Source organism: Lissotriton vulgaris, chromosome 1_1 (assembly GCF_964263255.1).
Source record: "Lissotriton vulgaris chromosome 1_1, aLisVul1.2, whole genome shotgun sequence".
NCBI lineage: Eukaryota > Metazoa > Chordata > Amphibia > Caudata > Salamandridae > Lissotriton > Lissotriton vulgaris.
The window spans coordinates 2,047,126,315-2,047,145,537 of record NC_141685.1 but is presented as its reverse complement, the minus strand read 5'-3'; the positions used below and the strand labels follow the sequence as shown (position 1 = coordinate 2,047,145,537).

The 19,223-nt window shown below is 40.2% G+C and overlaps 1 protein-coding gene across 4 annotated transcripts in view; it reads right to left on the bottom strand.

The window, feature by feature from the left end:
• Positions 1–19,223, bottom strand: part of ABCC9 (ATP binding cassette subfamily C member 9) — a 915,119-nt gene that overhangs the window by 542,739 nt on the left and 353,157 nt on the right. For all 4 annotated transcript variants that reach the window (XM_086920457.1, XM_086920444.1, XM_086920437.1 and 1 more), the window contains 2 exons: positions 18,764–18,901; positions 10,933–11,058 (listed from right to left, as the gene is read on the bottom strand). In XM_086920457.1, the coding sequence (XP_086776583.1) occupies positions 10,933–11,058; positions 18,764–18,901 (264 nt within the window). The remainder of the gene's footprint in view (positions 1–10,932; positions 11,059–18,763; positions 18,902–19,223) is intronic.

Sequence of the window (19,223 nt, the reverse complement as noted above, 5' to 3'; positions counted from 1 at the left end):
GGCAGAAGTTATAACACCGTTGGTTTCGATCCGACAACATGGGGGACAACTAATCATGTTAATAGAGTGGTAACTTTGTTGGACATTGCAAACTCCACGGGGAACGGGTTAGGTCTTATTTTATTAGATGCCGAAAGGGCTTTCGACCGGTTCACATGGGGATTTCTATGGGTGGTCGTCGAGGGTTTAAGAAAAAGTTTGTCACAGCCTTACAAATGCTATACCACCAACCTGTCGCTAGGATCTGTACTATGGGTTTAGAATCCACTCCTGTACATATTACACAGGGGACTAGGCAGGGATGCCCCTGCTCCCCTCTTTTGTTTTCTTTATATATAGATCTTTTTTTTAAAATGTTAGAGCATAGCTCAAAGATCGAATCGGTAATATGGAGGCAAGAACAATATCGGCTGTTTGCATATGCAGATGAAGTGGCAGTGGTAACAATGAACCCTTCAACAGCCATGTCAGAAATAGAGCGGTTGGCAGTACAATTTGGGGCTGTGTTCGGTTACAAACTGAATACTACTAGGACACAAATCCTGGGTGCTAATATACCGGCATTTGATGACCAAAGGGTTTTGAATGAGGTGGTGTACCTGGGGATCACGTTACAGGCCTGTTTAAGGGCATGGGTGGCGGTCAACTAGTCACATCTGTTGAATGAAGTGCGTAAACAACTGGACCGATGCGAATGTTTGCATTTGTCCATGGTTGGACGGTGCAATGTTCTTAAGATGCTGATTCTCCCCAAAATGTTATATTTATTTAGATCTATGCCATTGGAGATTTCCCGTGTTAATCTGGCACTGTTACAATCTATATGTGCTAGATGTTTATGGGCTCACTGTAAATCCCGGAAGGCTATGCGATACATGACGCTACCTCGGTTGCAAGGTGGATGGGCTGCCCCGGACTTTACTTTATATTATTATGTTTGTATATTGCAGCTTATGAACATTCTACTAACTGGGGCAGAACCAACTTGTATGGCTGAAGCTCCTTCTATCTATCAAATGTTGTTAGGCAGTGATGCCAAAAATCGGCTGTTTATTAATCTTGATATGAGTTATTATAAGAGAACTAGATTTAAGGTTCTTAATGCGGCCTATAAAGTATAGAAGGCTGTTAAAAAGAAGTACAGATTAGAAAGGATATCTTGGTATACCCCACTAACTGCCACAGTGCTTCTCCTATCGATATTCTGGGATCGAAGTGTAGACAGCTGGCGGGCTAAAGGGGTTCATCAAATAGGAGACTTATTTATCAATGGGGATCTGATGTTGTTTTAAATGTTAATCGATAAATTCCATCTGTCTCGCTCTGATTTTTTAAAATATTTGCAAATCTGCGACTACCTGTTTAAATCTCGATGGACAATTGAAGTAAACCCCCTTATTGAGGCCATGAGGAAAGATGCACGGATTGGTACACTTTATGCCTTACTGCTAGATACCATGGGCAATGATCTAGAGGTTCAAAATTTAAAGTGGGATAACAGGCTGGGGTGCCTCCGTACTCGGGTCGAAACTTCTATTGAACTGGCTGGGAGATTGTTTATGTCAGCTACTCATCGTGCACAGCACTAGAAGACTGCTTTTAATTTATAATTTACCCCAGCTACAATATCTAAATGGGGGGGATCTAATGATGGAAAGTACTTTCGCTCTGGGTCAGAGGATGCTGATGTGGTACATATTTTTTACATTTGCAGGCACTTAAATACTCCATTTGAGTATATAGAAACATTTTTTGCGGGACTTTTGGGTGGCCTGTACGACTATCTGTAGCTCATGTGTTGTTGGGGGTTGCCGTGGCATCGGATGGGGATCAATTGCTCCATAAATTTCAGTATTTGATTTTCCTAGCTACAGCTGTGGCTAGACTGTGTATTGCCTCAATGTGGCTTCAGAAGGATGTTCCATCTTTTGAATGATGGAGGGCTAGATTTTTATCAATGTTTAATGTAGAGTACAGCTTATATGCTTTGAAAGGCAGCTGGAAAAAGAAATTGGGCTGCGAGATTTGGGGTCCAGTGGCTGTTTTATGGATGAATAAACCTCCTGATTTCTTTATCTTTTGTATTACTTTTCCCCTCTCTCTCTCTTTTTTTTGTGTACTATGTATGAGGTTGACTTTAAGGAATAAGTGGTTTTATGCATTGTAATGGGATTGTTTTCAGTTTATTTTTGTTTGCGATCATGGATTACTAATAAAAGAAAATTTTATTAAATGAACATATTTTTCAAAAATTTTGGAAAAGCCATGTAAAAGCGTGACTGGCCGAAAATTAGCATATACTTCTGGGCCCAGACTCGTTTTTTTAAGAAGGGCTTTGACTAGCCTGCTCCCAAAGGAGGGGAACAGAACCGGTGGAGAGTGAGATGGTAATAGGATCTCTTTTAGTTAGGGCCAACGTATCGATGCCTTGTCCTAGGATGGTACGGGGAACAACATCCCTAGGGGACCCAGATTTAAGTTGTAAAAGGTAGCCTATAAGAGATTTCAAATCCAGAGGCGGGATTACCTCCAATGAAGGCCTGGGGATGAGGGCCTGATCCTCCATGGGAGGCAGGCACTGCCATACTGGATGTGCACCGTCCCAATGAATCAGACTGAGGCAAGGGAGGTGCAGGGGAGGTCAAAAGGGACTTAGCAATCCTGAAAATTTCACGGGGGAATTAGACGCTGAGCAGATCCTATTATCATAATACTGGATTGAGCCTTTCTAATTTCTAGCTTCTCTATACTCAGTTTTCTTTGCGGAGGAGAAATCTCTCCTCCAACTTCTCTCCAAGCGTTTGCAGCTTTGTTTCAATTCCCTAAGCTGGGGGGAGTACCATGCAATAGTCTTTGGGCCTTGTTTCTTTGACAGCCATTTTTTTGGGGCCAGTACATCTCAAGAAGACATAAGCCATTTATTAACTTTGTAGTTGACTAAATTTGGTTCACAATCTAATACTGGTCTGGTGTTTTCAAGAATTTGTGTCTAGGGTTCGATGGACAATTTGGACCAGTTCCAACTCCATTTTTGTGCTGAATCCAGTGGCTGGCAGCCATCTGGGAGGGTCCATATAATTCGAATTACGTGTTGGTCTGACCAGGGTAGAGGGATAGGTTTACCCACCACAAGATTATCAATGTTCGTAAACACCGGATCAAGTAAATGGCCTTTCTGATTGGTTGGGTGTGCCACTTTTTGAATGAGAGAAATAGCAGCCAAACTGTCAACCACTTCCTCAGCAAAGGATAAATCATTAAAATGGATGTGAAGGCCGCCCAGTATGGAAAAATTAGGCATCAAACTTGCTGACATTGCTATGAATTCTAATAAGTCTTTACAAAAATGTCCATGGGGCAGATATATTAGGATCCCAGAGTAAGTGCAAGTCGGGGAGAGGCTATGGGTGAAAGAGAGGCTTTAGCAGTCAAGGATTGGACTGCCTGCAATACAGCATTTAATTTTATCTTTAAAAATGATCGCCAGACCTCCTTCTCGCCAAGTGCCTGATCAAGTCTTTGGATCAGGTAGCCGGGAAGAAGTACTCCGTATCAGATGAACTAGTGAGCCATGTTTCAGATAGGAATAGAGCATCTGGGTCTCGTTCTTCCAACAAGAGCCAAAGTTCAGTGGCATGTTTGGGCATTGAGCGACAGTTCAGCGCAACCAATTTAAAAATAGCCTGAGGCATCGAGGTTTTAGTGGCTGTGGCCATAGGCCCGTGCTCGTAGTTAAATTCAAACGGGCAGTGGGTGCATTTTTCACCCATATTCAATGATGCAATGACATGGCTACATTTATAGGTCACCCTTGATCTAAGGCCGAGAAGCTGTTCTATGGTATAAATTAGCTTACCGGTTGAAGACGGACCAGGGGTTCTGGCCCCTTGTCCCGGTTGGGTGCGGACGGGCGCAGACGTGCTTGCCTTAGGCATGCCCTTTTGTAGTGTGGCTAATGCGGAAGCTGTTCCAACTAGAGCGTTAACTGTGAACCACATTGCCCATGCTGAATGGTTTCCTCCCGGAGCATTCAACACAGCTCCTTCCCCCGGCACAATTCCCCAGCAGTGATTTCAATACAATCAGGTACAGCTACTAAAAAATATTTTTAAAAGATTTAGAAACGTGCAAAAGATAGCAGGTTAAAAAATGAGGATGCGACTACAATTATTCAGGAGAGCTTAACTAAAGGTTTCAGCTTACAGGTCCGAACCGCTAATGCTCGGTGAGTATGCCTTGCCTCGCTGTGCCGGCCGCGTCATCCGCACTTTTGTAGTGTGGCGAATGCGGAAGCCGTTCCAACTAGAACGCTAACTGTGAACCACGTTGCCCGCCCTGAATGGTTTCCTCCCAGAGCATTAAACACAGCTCCTTCCCCCAGCACAATTCCCCAGCAGCGATTTCAATACAATCAGGTACAGCAACTGAAAAATATTTTAAAAAGATTTAGAAACATGTGCAAAAGATAGCAGGTTAAAAAATGAGGATGCAACTACAATTATTCAGGAGAGCTTAACTAAAAGTTTCAGCTTACAGGACCGAACCGCTAATACTCGGTGAGTATGCCTTGCCTCGCTGCGCGGCCGCGTCATCCGCCCTTTTTTAGAGTGGCGAATGCAGAAGCCGTTCCAACTAAATCGCTAACTGTCAACCACGTTGCCCGCCCTGAATGGTTTCCTCCTGGAGCATTCAACACAGCTCCTTCCCCCAGCCCAATTTCCCAGCAGTGATTTCAATACAATCAGGTGCAGCTACTAAAAAATATTTGTAAAAGATTTAGAAACATGTGCAAAAGATAGCAGGTTAAAAAATGAGGATGCGACTACAATTGTTCAGGAGAGCTTAAGTAAAGGTTTCAGCTTACGGGACCGAACTGCTAATGCTCGGTGAGTATGCCTTGCCTTAAAAGCAATCGATTTTAAACATTAAATTAGAAACATTCCTGCCCCCAATCTGCCCTGATAATAATGCCACTAAGTGAGTAAGTAATCTTTATTGCTTGATTAATACAAATCTTAGCAACACAGCTGCATATTAAAACACATATAACATAAAACAGCGCTCGACCCAATAAAATCACACTGGTTTCATAAAATAAAGCATAAAATTTGCATACAGTACGGAAGATATAATATTATTATGTGCATCATGTTTAAGCACACAATGCCAGCTGGGGGACTGTCCTCCTTGATGTTTGCCTTGCTTCAAGTATCTGTGTGATTAAGTTTAAAATCCTTGCAAGGTTAAGGATAAGTGTAAAATCGGCCCTTCCTAGTGAGCAGATACCAGATTACTTAGCAGAAACCAAGGGTGCTAGCCAATTTGTTGGGAGGTTGCCAAGTCTAATTTTGTTTTTACGATTTTCATAAGACTTACAAAGCTACAGGCTAACCAGACGTCACTCCCCTTGAAGCAGGCCTCCACCGCCTGTCTGCATGATCGTATTCGATTTTCGTTCAGGCGCAGCTTTAGAACCTGTATTCGTTCAAGATCTAAACTCTTACAGATGTACAATAGATGTGAGACGTCCTCTTTGGGGTTATCGCATAGTCAGCAGTTGGGCGCTGGATGTGTGTATTTCCATGACGGTAAGTGTGGTGTTACCAGTAGAATCCCCAGCCTCATTGCCAGAAGGCTTTCGTTCATACTTCTTGAGAAGCTTGTATTTAAATATGGCTGAGGAGCACTTCTTGAGTAGCTCTGAATCACGAACAAGCGTGTGCCCTCATACTTATGTCTGTTTTGTCTTTTTCTAGGGAAATAATCTTCACCGACTTGTTCACCAAGGCTTTAAAACTGTTGTAAGGAAGACTGGATTTCCAAAAATCTTGTAAAGCGAGCAGTCTTATTCCTGACTGAAGATGAACCATAGCGGGCAGTTATTTTTCCTAGTCATCTCTTTCCACAAGTATGAGTTTAAAAACCAGACTTGCACTCTTTATCCCCTTCCACGCTGATGACGAGCTGGGCTCGTCATGGCGTAGCCTCCTCGCACGCTGATGACGAGCCCAGCTCGTCACGTAACATGCGTTTTGAAAAATCTCAGCGTGCGAGCGGAATTCCGCTAGCGTGCATGAGGTTAATATGTACCAGCATTTGGCGTAAACACCCTTCCTTGCTATTTGCTGCTTTTGGAAGCCACGCTCCATCCTTCTTTGTGCTGGAGAAGTGTATTGTGGGAGTTTGAATATTATTCTAGCAGCTTTGGAGACCACTTTATCCAGAGTTTCGTCATTCCCTCGTCATTCCCGCTGACATACGTGATTGTAGGTAGAAGCTTTGCCCGGAGTACATCCAGTAGAGTGATAAGGTTGGGGACAGTTATTTTGTGCTTGATGTCTTTTAGCACAAAAACCAGAATGGTTCCTCTTCCTTGAATAGACACTTTTTGTTGGTGATACGTTCCCATGCTGTCAAAGATAATTCTCAAATATTTGTAACTTTTAACCGTCTCCAGTTGTCTGCCCCCCAGCCGACATCATTCTTGGTACTTCGTTGGTTAAAGACCATTACTTTGGACTTCTCATGGTTTATGCGTAATTCCTTCTTTATGGCGAAGTAGCTCATGACATTTATCAAATGCTGCTGGCCAACTGGGGTTTGGCTGATCAGTATCAAGTCATTGGCGTATAGTACGTTTGAAAGTGACAGGCCACCCGAATTCGGGGCGTGGTGATGACTATTATCCAGTTCCCTTGAGAGGTCTGATACAAAAAGGTTAAACAGGGTTGAGGCAAGGACACATCCCTGTTCTCACCCCTTAGTGGTCGGAAACCTCCTCAACAGACTGTCGCCGGTGTCCATCTTACTTTGGACCCTCATCTTGGATTGGAGCTCGATTAACTGGTTCAGAAGGGATGGAGCTATTTTCCATCCAGCTAGATTAACCCACAATTTCCCTCTGTTAACGCCATCAAAAGCTGCTATGTAGTCGACAAAACAAAAAAATAATGGTTTGTTAATTGCTTTTGTGGCATCAATTAAAAGTGAGAGAGCAAGAATGTTTGTAACAGTTCCCAGGTTTTTCTGAAAACCTGTTTGGTTGATTGAGATTAGATCATTTTCCCCTGCCCACTTGATTAGTTCAGCGGGTAGTACGCTGGAATAAAATTTGGCCTCAATGTTAATTAGCGCTATGGGTCTATAGTTCTTTGGTTCGTTCTTGCTACCTTTCTTGTGTATAGGTGAGATGATCAATCCTTTCCAAGAATCTGGGATTCTTCCGGCTTCCAAAATATTGTTAAAGACTGGTAGTTATGCTCCAGCCCAATAGGTTTCGTCCTGCTTGTATACTATTGAGGAAGTCCGTTAGGGCCAGGCGTTTCTTTGTTTCGGCTTTTTGAAATTCTACCCACAATCGTTTTAGTGAAAAGAAGGGCATAGGCTCCTGGCCACAAGAGGCAAGTCAGTTGTGATACATACTCTGTATGTAGTCTAGGCTATCATAAACAAAGAGAGCAACATTATACTCTTAAATCAAACACAATTTGTGAATCGTGAACTTGCGTATTCGAAGGAGCTCTCATGAGATAATAAAGAAAAAGCATTTGCATTGCATAAGTCTTTGAGAGAGTTTAAGCTATTGGCATTGTAAATGACTTGTATTTTATTTATGTTTTAAAAACCAAAACATAAATAAAAGTAATTGTCATTTACAATGCCATGGCTTAACCACTTAACCGTGGCGGCAATTCCGCCGCGTTGCGGCGGTTTAGCGGAGTGGGCGGGCCGCATCGACCAATGGACATTCACAGCACTACAGAGGTAGTGCTCACGACGGTCGTTGGCCGACAAAAGCAGCGAAGGGGTTAAACTCGCATAAATGCGAGACCTATGCATTGCAGATGGTTGTTTATTTTTTATTATTTATAGTATTTTATAGTAAGGCACATGGGAGAGAGATTTATATATAGCCATGAGTACAAATCATTTATATTACGCAAATACATTATAATTTCTCAACTTGTACCAAAAGTTTTATCTTAGTCTTTCTTTCTCGAAGATTTTATATTCATTTATTTAGGACATATAGGGCAATCTAGTCTCTGAGGTGGAGTTTGAAGAAGAAACTGTTTAGTTTTTCCAGTAATCATTTAAAATACGGGGTGCTTGCTTAATATTGTTACTTTCAAGATGATTATCGTAGCCAGTAAAAATTCACTTTTGTGGTACGCGAAGGATGTAGTGGCAAAATAAACGCATTAAACTAAAGCATAAATCTATAATAAAATTATGTATGAACAGGAAGAAACTTCAGCACAGTGTTCCTCCAAAGAACTTGAAACACTCTTGAGCTTCCTAATGTTGGTCCTAATTGTTTTATTTTTGCGGTTTTATTTAGAACGAACTTGGCCTAACTTTACATCAACACCAGATTACATTACACAAAGTCTGATTGACTTGCCCTGAATCACAGAATGTTGAGCTGAGGACAATTGTACTATTGAATATTGTTGACACCAACAGTATTGTGGTTCAAGAATATCTTGGGACACAAGTGCACATAGAGAAGTAAAGATTTACTATTCCTAACTCCCAGTCTACATACCTTGAAGATATATGTACTGCGTAGGTACATAGATGGGAGTTTGGTATAGCGAATCTAAACTTACTTACCTGTTGATATTTTATTTTCAACATTCCTTCCTCGATATTGTGTATCGTCAATATTCAGAGGGAACACCATATCAACGTCGGGACTCAAAACAGGTTCCCCAGTTCCAAAGTTTGCAGGTCAGGTCACATCCCCTGACCTATGATTAACTGCTATGGAGACATTTTAAAAAATAAGAAAAATGATCTTCGTTCTGTAATAATTTACATTCAGCAGATGATAGTGGTATCTGGCAGACTGAATGAATGACTGTTAGGATACCTTTTAAAAGATTATTGGCATAATGTACTTAATGAAGTTGCACTTCCATAGGTTGTAGTATGTAAAGTATGGGGTTTGCAAATAAAAAATGGCCAATTGCAGTGCCCTAAAGGTATGTCACAGGTAACAAATGGGATTGTGATATTCAATTGTCATACTGGGCTCCTAGCAATTGCCAAGGAACAGGGGGCATGAAAGGGGGATGTCCCCTTTAGTGTGGTTCATAAGGTTATGTATCAATGGTTTGTGACTGCAATCATGGTTGTAAACTATTGATTGAATACTGAAACCTAAAGAGAGTGGTATCTATTTGCAATGTGAAAGCTGTTCGTGTTTGGTACCTTCCACTTATGAATGTGGTCTGTATGTTTAGGTGAGCACATATTGATTCAGAAGACTGTTCCATGCTTCTCCAAATGTCCCCTCACCCGGTTACAACAATCTATATCCAATGTAAAGTACTACTGCATCATATCACAGCAAAGGAACACAATATATCATTGGGCAGCTTCTCAGATGAACAAATGGTCTCAATATTTGATGGTTGTTAGTTTATTCCTTTTATTCAGATGCACTTTGTTCCTTTAAAAGATTACACAATTATCCTGCCGCCTAAAAGTACTAGTGATATGATGCACTAGTACTTTTCCATTTGATACAATTTGCTGTAAACGGTTGCGGGTCATTCTTGTTTTTTCGATAGTTGTGATTTCTTAAATCGCCGTTTGTGAGATGTATGTGTGTCACATCTCAGTCCCAACGCACAGGGATGTAGTGTAGATCTGGCAGGCCTTTACTAAAAGCGACATTTGGTGCTGGACTCATATAGCTCTGACCCTTTGCAGTGTTCCTTTTCTTCTCCTTACATCCTTTGGCACTATGCCAGTTTTCTTCTTTGGTTTCTGTCTCATTAAAGCATGGGACAGCATTTTATTAAATGACAATGGAGTGATGGGGACTGGTGTCCCTTTCAGAACTCCATCACTACATCCATTCCTAGATGTAATCCTGCCCATTAACATGCATGGGGCAGAATATCAGCATGGCCTATAGAGGGGGTTCTCTATGCTGCAATGTTTTAGTTCATTCATTGCAGTGCAAACATATCGTCGGGTCACATCGCGGAAACTGTGCAAAAATGGTGTCTGAGATGGGACTCGATGAAAGTACCTCAGGCCCATTCTTGCTAATATTTACTCCAATTCGACTGAGAGACTGTGACAGAATGTTCCCCCTTTGTAAGAGATGCAATTGTTTTTTAGAAGACAGATTTTGAAATATGAATCAATCAGGCTTGATTTGGCATTAGAATATTTGATGAAAAGATATTTTATGATGTATTCTGTGTTTCTAACTATTTTGTTCTTGAGCAAAATAGACTTTTTTTATCATTTTTTATTATTATTCTTGCAATTTTAATTGTGAAATTATGGTAGCAACATAATAAAATAAGCGTTATGCTGATTTTAGAAACAACCATGCTTGGGTAAAGAATCTTGAAGTATTGTCATTTTGAAATCTGACACAGAATATAATTTGTGCATGATTTATAGGTTTCATTACCATATATATTTGACACCAAAATATATTTGACACCTCCCGCATTGAAAAGGCTCATTGTATCATTGTGTTGAAAGAGCAAGGGCAGAGTACAAAATATATTTTCATTCAGCGACGTGCAATGAAATTGCAAAAGTGGTTAAAGTCTCACTGTACCTCCAAATGATAAAATCCACTCTCCAAATGAAATGGTACAAAACTTGTCACTTTGCTTAGGGCACCTTCACACATCCGCCCTTGTGGTATGATTTTCTAAAGCTGCAATGACTGGAGACAGTCTTGCAAGCAAAAGAATGAGGTAGTGTTAAGTCAGGAGAGAATTTAGTAAATTAGCTGTCTGTATTAGAAACCTATCACTTCATACACTTGAATCATTATCCCCCTCACTCCCCTTTTGCCTTATTACTCCAACACCTTCTCTTTCTCTCTCCTCCCTCGCCCTGTCTCTTGGTCTATTCACCCTCTGCAGTTCATAGGAGCAAGTGATATTGTGTTACCTTTTCCAGCTCCTGGTCCTGGCGGTTCATTAGAGTTTTCCAGTGCTCGTAGAGTTCGTTGTCTTTGTTCTGAATGTCTTTGAGTGTTCCCTCCCTCAGCACAGTTCCATCTTTCATTGCTATGATCTAGGAAAGATAGGAAAAAAAAGATTTTATTCCGATACACATGCTTCACAAAGTTAGAAAATCTTGCTTTGGATATCCGCTTAAATTCTTTTTGTGGTAGATGCATAAACCTGATATCCACTCTGTATGTGGAGAGATAGGGCAGGGCAGATCACAATGAAAGAACTATAACCTCAACCAGATACTGTCATGCCACAAATTGATTCATCTTTAACCATCATGTTTTCGCGCTTTGTTAAAGTGTCAGCTGATTTTATGAACAAATAGAATAAACTATAAAGCACGTGATTATTTTGAGCGTCATATCATTAAAACTTCTCACAGTGATTCATTTCTTTTTGTTTTTTGTTTTTACTTTTTTTTTGTGGTTTTTTTTGTCCTCATTTCACCTTAAGCGACTGCCATTTTGCATAAGGATCAACTTCCAAGCCAGGCACCCTGGATCCATGCTCTTGCATTGCTGTTAGGCCGACCAGGCTAGCTTCTTCGTACGAGGCTTGGTGTAATCATTGTACCATAGGGAATTTAAAGCAGCCTCTTTTCTGCACCCCAGCTAGTTAAAGGTACCCAGATGTTCCCCTCCCCTTGGTCCAGTCTTGCCAAACCCAATACTGCTCTCAGCCAGATCTCATATAGCGGAGGCTCAGGGTCTTTACAAAACCTGCAAATCTCTCTACGGGCCGATAATATCAAGCAGAGGAGTAACTCAGTTGATTTATTAGAGAGTTGATTTGTAGGATTATTTTCAATACCAAATACAACTAAAGACAAGGTAAGACTGATTTTAACTTTAAAAATTCCCTCCAATGCCCTCTCAACATTCTCCCAGAAGACCTTTAGGTGTACACATTCAAAAAACATATGTAAGTCGTCGGCCTCCCTCAGAACACACCTCGGGCACTTCAGAACTGAATTTGGAGCAAACCTAGCAATCTTCTGTGGTGTATAGTATAATCTGTTTACCACAAAGAAGTGATTTTTCTTTCAAGAGGCTGACTTAACGTATTTATATAAGTTGTGAAGGTAAGAAAAAAACAAATCAAAAAAGGCCTTTTCCAGGATTGATGAATTCAATACATTTCTTTTTGTATTTAAGGAAAATAAAATTTGCTGGTGTTTGCTTTTTGTATGGATGAACCTACCAAGAACTTTCCTTTAATTCTCTAGTATGAGAAAAGGTTTTAGGTCCATTTCACGCTATCCTTTCAAACTTTTACCTTCCTATGGCGTTCCACCCATTTTTGCCTTTTCCTTACCAATTTCCAAGGACTAGTTAAGCTTCCGACTTCATGCCATGGACCAAGGAAACATAGAGTTCCAGAATTCTGACTTTGCCACATACATATGTTCTGTACAGAACCCACGCTTATCACGGATCATGTATGGTGGTAAAAGAACTTAATAGTCAAATTATATTAAATTAATTTAATGTATAAGATTAGCAGCACAGCAACAAGACTGTACATCTCCAAAGAGCCAGCGCAACTGATTACCAGGGAGTTAAACATTCTATGGCAGAGTTCCAAAGGAACTGGAACACTGAATAAATAAAAACACTTGTGAATGAACCTGTTGGCAATGTAACACATCTCCCTTATGTAAAATAGAAATAAAAACTTTAAAAAAAACAAGACAAATGAAACTTAAGCATAAACACAATCTAACATAATCTAACTATTATGCAGGTAAGCTCCTTGAACGTGTGGAGTCTTTGAATCTATTAGCCACAGAATCATATTGTACATCAGTGGAATTGCAATCCTGTAATAAGTCAGGATTGTTTACATGAGGATTTGGAATCATAACATTATCAGTGTTTGAAATCCAAATACTCTTGAAACTTCCAGGACACCTAGGAACATGCCTGACATTCCAAACTTTGCCATCTTGCGTTATGACAGAATTCCTGAAAACTCTGGTAATTTGACGGGTTTATAGAACTTGCTCACACACTTGCTTACCAAACCAGGTTTTTTAATTTTTACCCATTCACCAACTCTAAAATTATGTTGTTAAACTTTCCACTTCTTGTCATACCAAACTTTACATTCCCTTTGTTATTCCTTCACTCTTAACCCAGTCTCTTGACTACTCCACTCATTGTACATGTTATCACCAGACTTTTCTTTAAGCCACCACGGACATATTTTAGAAGCAGGATCTCTGCCCTTCAACAATCGAAAAGAGCTAACTTCAGTGGTGGAATGTTTTGGAATGCTATACATCCACAATCTCTCCCTTAACACATTTTTCCAATCCTCTCCTTCCTTTGTGACCTCAGTTATGTAACCCTTCAAAACCCTATAACATGTTCCACCTAACCATTTTCATGAGGCGCATACAATGACGTGGTAACATGACTAATGCCTTGAGCTTTGAGAAATTCCTCCATTTCCTTGGAAGTCAGTTGCACGCCATTATCTGTGACTATAATGGCAGGAGAACCCTCCCTTGAAAACATTTCCTTAAAAAACTCTAGCACTTTATTAGTGGTGGCCATGGAAACCATCTGAACCTCCGGCCATTTGGAATGAAAGTCCACTAAAGCATACCGAGAATCTAATGGTAAATTTAGGAAAGGACCAGAAATGTCAAACGCCAATTTCTTCCAAGGTTCTTGTGGCCACTCAACAGATTTAAGAGTTGGGAGATTAAGTTTCAGCACTTTATCACTTGCATTACAAACAACACAGTCTCTAACCAGACGATCCGCCATGCGATCCATACCTGGCCATCAAAAATAACCTCTAATTAATCATTTCATCTCCAACATCCCTTGATGAGAGCCATTTCAAGAATTATCTCTCTCTCACACCCAAAGGTGGAACACACTTTCTATCCTTATAGATAAAATCACCATCTAACTTCAATTCCTCTGAAACCTTAAACAAAGGCATAATGTCTTCTGGAACAAAATACTTTTGTGGCCAATCTTCCACCATAAATTTCTTAAGTAATTGCCACAAAGCATCATTCTCCTCACTTTTTTTCCAAGTTTCTTCTGATATACTGGAAAAAGCACCAACAACAACATCTTGGATAGTAGTGACAACATCCACATCATCATCTTTATCCTTCAAATGTGCTTCACATGGATGACGTGACAGAAAGTCAGCTGTGACATTCTTTTTACCAGTAACATATTCCGTTATGAAACAATATTCTTGTAACCTAGAAGTCAATCTAGCGATTCTTGCGGTGGAATTCCAACCACCACCAGGTGAAAGTATATTCACTAATGGCTTGTGATCCGTCCTTAAAATAAACTTTGTTCCCCAAATATAGTTCCTGTAATGCTCTATAGCCCACACACAAGGATGTATTTTAGCTCCCTTTATGTTTTTAGTTTGCACGAATGGCCTAGAAATGTTTTTTAAGTTGCACTGTGGGGCTGATTTTCCAAAGGCAAATGATAGAAGGATCCCTATGCTGTCATATGCGGATGATACGGTTTTAATGACTCTTACTGCAAATGGCATGCAGCTTTGTCTGGATGCTTTTGATTTATTTATGGGGGACTTGGATTTAAAAGTTAATTTCACTAAATCCTTCGCCATGACCTGCGGTCCTAAAAATGCAAAAACACGTACCTATAGGGTTAAGGACTGCATCATACTGAAAGTGGACTATTTTAATTATTTGGGAAACCTTTTTAACAAAAAAATGAATTGGGAACCATTAATTGCATTGCGGGCCCAAAAAGTATCAAATATAGTGGAGGGCCTTTTCCGCTTTGCGAGTAAATTAGGTCAAAAATTAATACCCACATTTTTAGCTTTATATAACGCCAAATGTGTCTCGGTAGCAACTTATGGTGCTGGCGTGTGGGGCACACATAATTGTGAAACACTGCAGCTGCAGGAAAATACATTTATTAAACGTCTCCTAGCAGTTTCGACAGGCACTTCAAACGCCTTTTGCCATGCGGAGGTGGGCATGGAGTTTCTTAGTGATATTATACATCTGGCCCCCTTATTGCTATGGATTAAAGTTTGGCAATCTGAAAAATTAAAATTGACCCATGAAATCTTACAGGATTGCCTCAAGTTGGACCACACTAGGGAGATACCTTGGATTCAATATGTAAAGGATAACTTTTATAAGATTGGTTTAAGTGATATTTCGATTACCCGGGGTTAATAGGCAAGGATTCAAAAACAAAGACCAAAATTGCTTTTCGCAATACCTTGGGCACTTTAACTCGCAGCAAGCATGCAATGTATGTAAGGGGTAAACTACAAAGGCCACTTTATCAAACTTATATTATTCACACACAATGGCGTTTTTATTTAACACGTTTTCGTCTTAATATTTTACATTTTCTTTTTGCCTTTCCAAAACAAGGTGGTTGGTGTAAGAACCTACCGCCATGTCCCTGTAATAATATAGTTACCCAGACCACTGTGCATCTAATCCTTTTCTGTGCTTTGTATAAAGTTCCCAGAAGCAGATTTATTAGACCAGTGTTGATCTCCTTTGGATCCCGTTGTTATAGAGAGTGTTATGAGCACTTGTTATCTTTGTCAACCCCTCCCATTTGTAATGCAGTGCTGAATTTTATTAGATCGGCCCTTATGATTAGAAACCGATATTAAATATAAAAATGGAATAGGATATTAGTTAAGGGGAAATTTTATTGTCAATGAAATGAGCCCAGTGATGAATTTCTTCCTATCGGACTAATGTTTTTTAACATATCTTGTTTTAACTGTAGATATTAACTGTGAATGTTGTTTTAAACATTTCTTTACTATGCATGTATACTTTTATGACTCCTGCTTGGAATCGAAATAAAGTTGTTAGAACTGAATCACTTGATTTGATATAAATACTGTACTGCAAATGATGACAGCTAAAGAAAGAGCTTTTTGATATGGCAATTCTCTCACATTTAGGCATTTTGCAGCTGTATAAAAGCATGGATGGTCATAGAGGCACATGTTCTTTGAACTAGTTCAACATTAATTTTCTGGTGCCCACATGGCTGGCCAAAATACAAGATCACTCCATGCCCTGCGGTGATCTCCATGCCTTCACTGGAGCTTTCACCACAGAAATAAATAACTTCCTTGTCCATTGCCAACAAAAATCCTTGTCAATAAATATGAATCCGCAATGTACCGCAGCTAAATCAAAAACAACAGAATGCCTTAATAAAAGCCGTATTAGACTTCATAGTAGTCCTTCAGGGAGAGCACAGGCTTTGATTTTCGTATCCTCTCTAACAGCCTTTCATAACTGTACTGTCACCTTGTATCACCTCAGATAAAATGTGTTAGATTCACCAAAGGGTTGCTTCTGTTTCTCGTTCTAGTTACTGATTTACATGGCTGCTTAACTACCACGCACGAAGTGATCCAAGTTGCGATACACTTGGGAACACTTTACAACAGAACTCAAAATCCTGCACATTCATTTGAAGAAACTGTCAAGGATATCATTTCAGATATACCATGACAAATTCAGAGTAAGGATCTTGGGGAAAAAAAAAGTATTTATCCCTCTTGCTAGCACAGACTTTTTACAGGCAGAAATGTGTGTGCTTTTCTGCAGGCACTTCAGCTAATGTATTTCATACCCCAAGACTGTTAATCAAGCATTTTGTAATAGGGATTAATATTCACCACTTTGATTTTTAGCACAAGGACCCTCTAACTCTAGTCTTGTGCATGTCTAAATCATGAGATCATCATCCACGAGTACACCAGGATTGAACACGTTTTATGGCAAAATAAGTCTGTAATAGAAAGATCTGTCAAAATGACTTTGTGAAAATAATTTTATTTAAGTACTATAACGATTATAGTATTGTGTGAAAATCAGCTCATATTATATACAGGAATGGTTCCTATTTGGAGACAAAGGGTACATATGTTCTCCCTTCAACCTAAGCACTTACTACTGATTAAACTCAGACGATTGATATAATTGCTGTGAAAAGTATTCCTACCTGGTAAGGGTGTACGCTGTTGATACTCTGGATACCCAAACGTGTATATGTAATCTAGCTTATTTGATTGAGTTGACCATAGTCAGATCTTTGAGCAAAGCTAAAAATACAAATTACACAAAACAGTACTAATCAATATTTAACACCTTAGCTGCTTTAGGCCCTGAGTATTTTATTTACCAAAAGCACTGTGACATTTTAACCTCTTAAGTGCTGCGCCTATACCAGCGGCCGGCGGCACCACTACCTCGGGAGTGCTGCCGTCGGCCGTTGGACGTTTCAGCTGCACCTGCGCAATGGAACGTTCAGCACTGGAGCTCCAGTGCTGAACGTTCCATTGCGCAGGTGCAGCTGAAACGTCCAACGGCCGACGGCAGCACTCCCGAGGTAGTGGTGCCGCTGGTATAGGCGCAGCACTTAAGAGGTTAAAATGTCACAGTGCTGTTGGTAAATAAAATACTCAGGGCCCAAAGCAGCTAAGGTGTTAAATATTGATTAGTACTGTTTTGTGTAATTTGTATTTTTAGCTTTGCTCAAAGATCTGACTATGGTCAGCTCCAGTGCTGAACGTTCCATTGCGCAGGTGCAGCTGAAACGTCCAACGGCCGACGGCAGCACTCCCGAGGTAGTGGTGCCGCCGGCCGCTGGTATAGGCGCAGCACTTAAGAGGTTAAAATGTCACAGTGCTGTTGGTAAATAAAATACTCAGGGCCCAAATTAGCATTTGGTGGAGGGATTAAAAGCAGACAGGGGGCAGAGGCAATTACATCCGTTATCTTACCCTTACTCCATCCTTCAAATTAAGATCTCACCGTCAACCCGATGGTGGACTCTATAGATCTGTATGAACTGTTATGATTGTGGTTAAAAAAAGCCATTGACAAGTTTTGTGTGCGTCAGTCATTGGTGGAAGATGCTCACACCAAACTTTTGAAACCTTTACATTTTTAAAAACAAACTCCTATAGTAGTTGTTCATGTAAAGGTATTTCTTATAATATTCAAAGCATCGCTCTGGTAGCAGTTACTAAAATGTACCCTAACACCTTATTACGAAATCCCAAATTTCAGGCAGCTAGAGTAATGTCTGGGAGAGTCATCAAAAAATGGAATGATTAGCTAGCAAATGGACCTTTATTTCAAACTTTGATTTTTGCTGAATGGTCCAATTTAGACAGGGCTTTATGTATCAATGATTTTTCCTATAGACACACGATTAGTCAAACCGGTGATGCATCAAGCACATAGCTCCCAAACTGAGAGCTCTCACGTTTCTTGAACTGAGAAGGGATTTCAACATGATAGCAGAATATTAACAACTGAAGAGGACTTGCATCAAATGATTATTGGACACACTCAAGCCCTATTAGGTAAAATGTTCCATCCTTTGACTGGCACATTGTTCTGGCAGGCTGTGGAGACAGGCGCAGTGGAGTTGCAAAGGAAAATCACAATCCACCTACCTGGACGGTACATGGAGATGAGTGGTCATGTTAACCAGAGTCATATCCGCCGGTGTAGATCCGGTGTAATGCCTGGCGGAAATGGGTATGCTCTGTACCCTTCCCTCTCAGCCCTACCTTTAAAGCAGCTCTAGGAAAATTGATTTTCTTTCTTTTGTTGGCAAAATAGACTATTTTACATGCTGATTTTTGGGAATTCCTCTACCTAATATTTTATTTCTGCTAACAAGTTTCATCTAAAAACCGTATATCTTTACATTCTCCTACACAAATGTTCAATTCTGATATCTTACCCAATCAGCATGTGGGAGATATTGTAACTTATGTGTCACCAGAACAACTGTCCGCTTGTCATCTTGGAGAAACTTTAAGATTCCTTCCTGCATCAGATGGTCACTCAGGTGAATATCAAGTGCAGAGAATGGGTCATCCTGAGGCAGAAGGAAAAAGATGTCAGTGCAATGTGGTCCCGAATGCAATTCCAAATCATCGGTATTACTTTATAAGGATTCAATTGGTTCAACATTTGAATATTGTCACTTCATTGAATGCATTTTGTTACTGGTTGTTCTCAAGTGAGGTTGACCACATTTTATCTTTGACAGTAACACGACAAACTACTACTTTCTTATTAAATGAACTGCAGCAAAGTGGTTCGGGAATAATTATTATAATTTCAGTGATTAATTCTGGAAACCTACAAAATATGGCCGTGCCATACATATATTATGAGCTGCGATGTTTAGGAGAGTA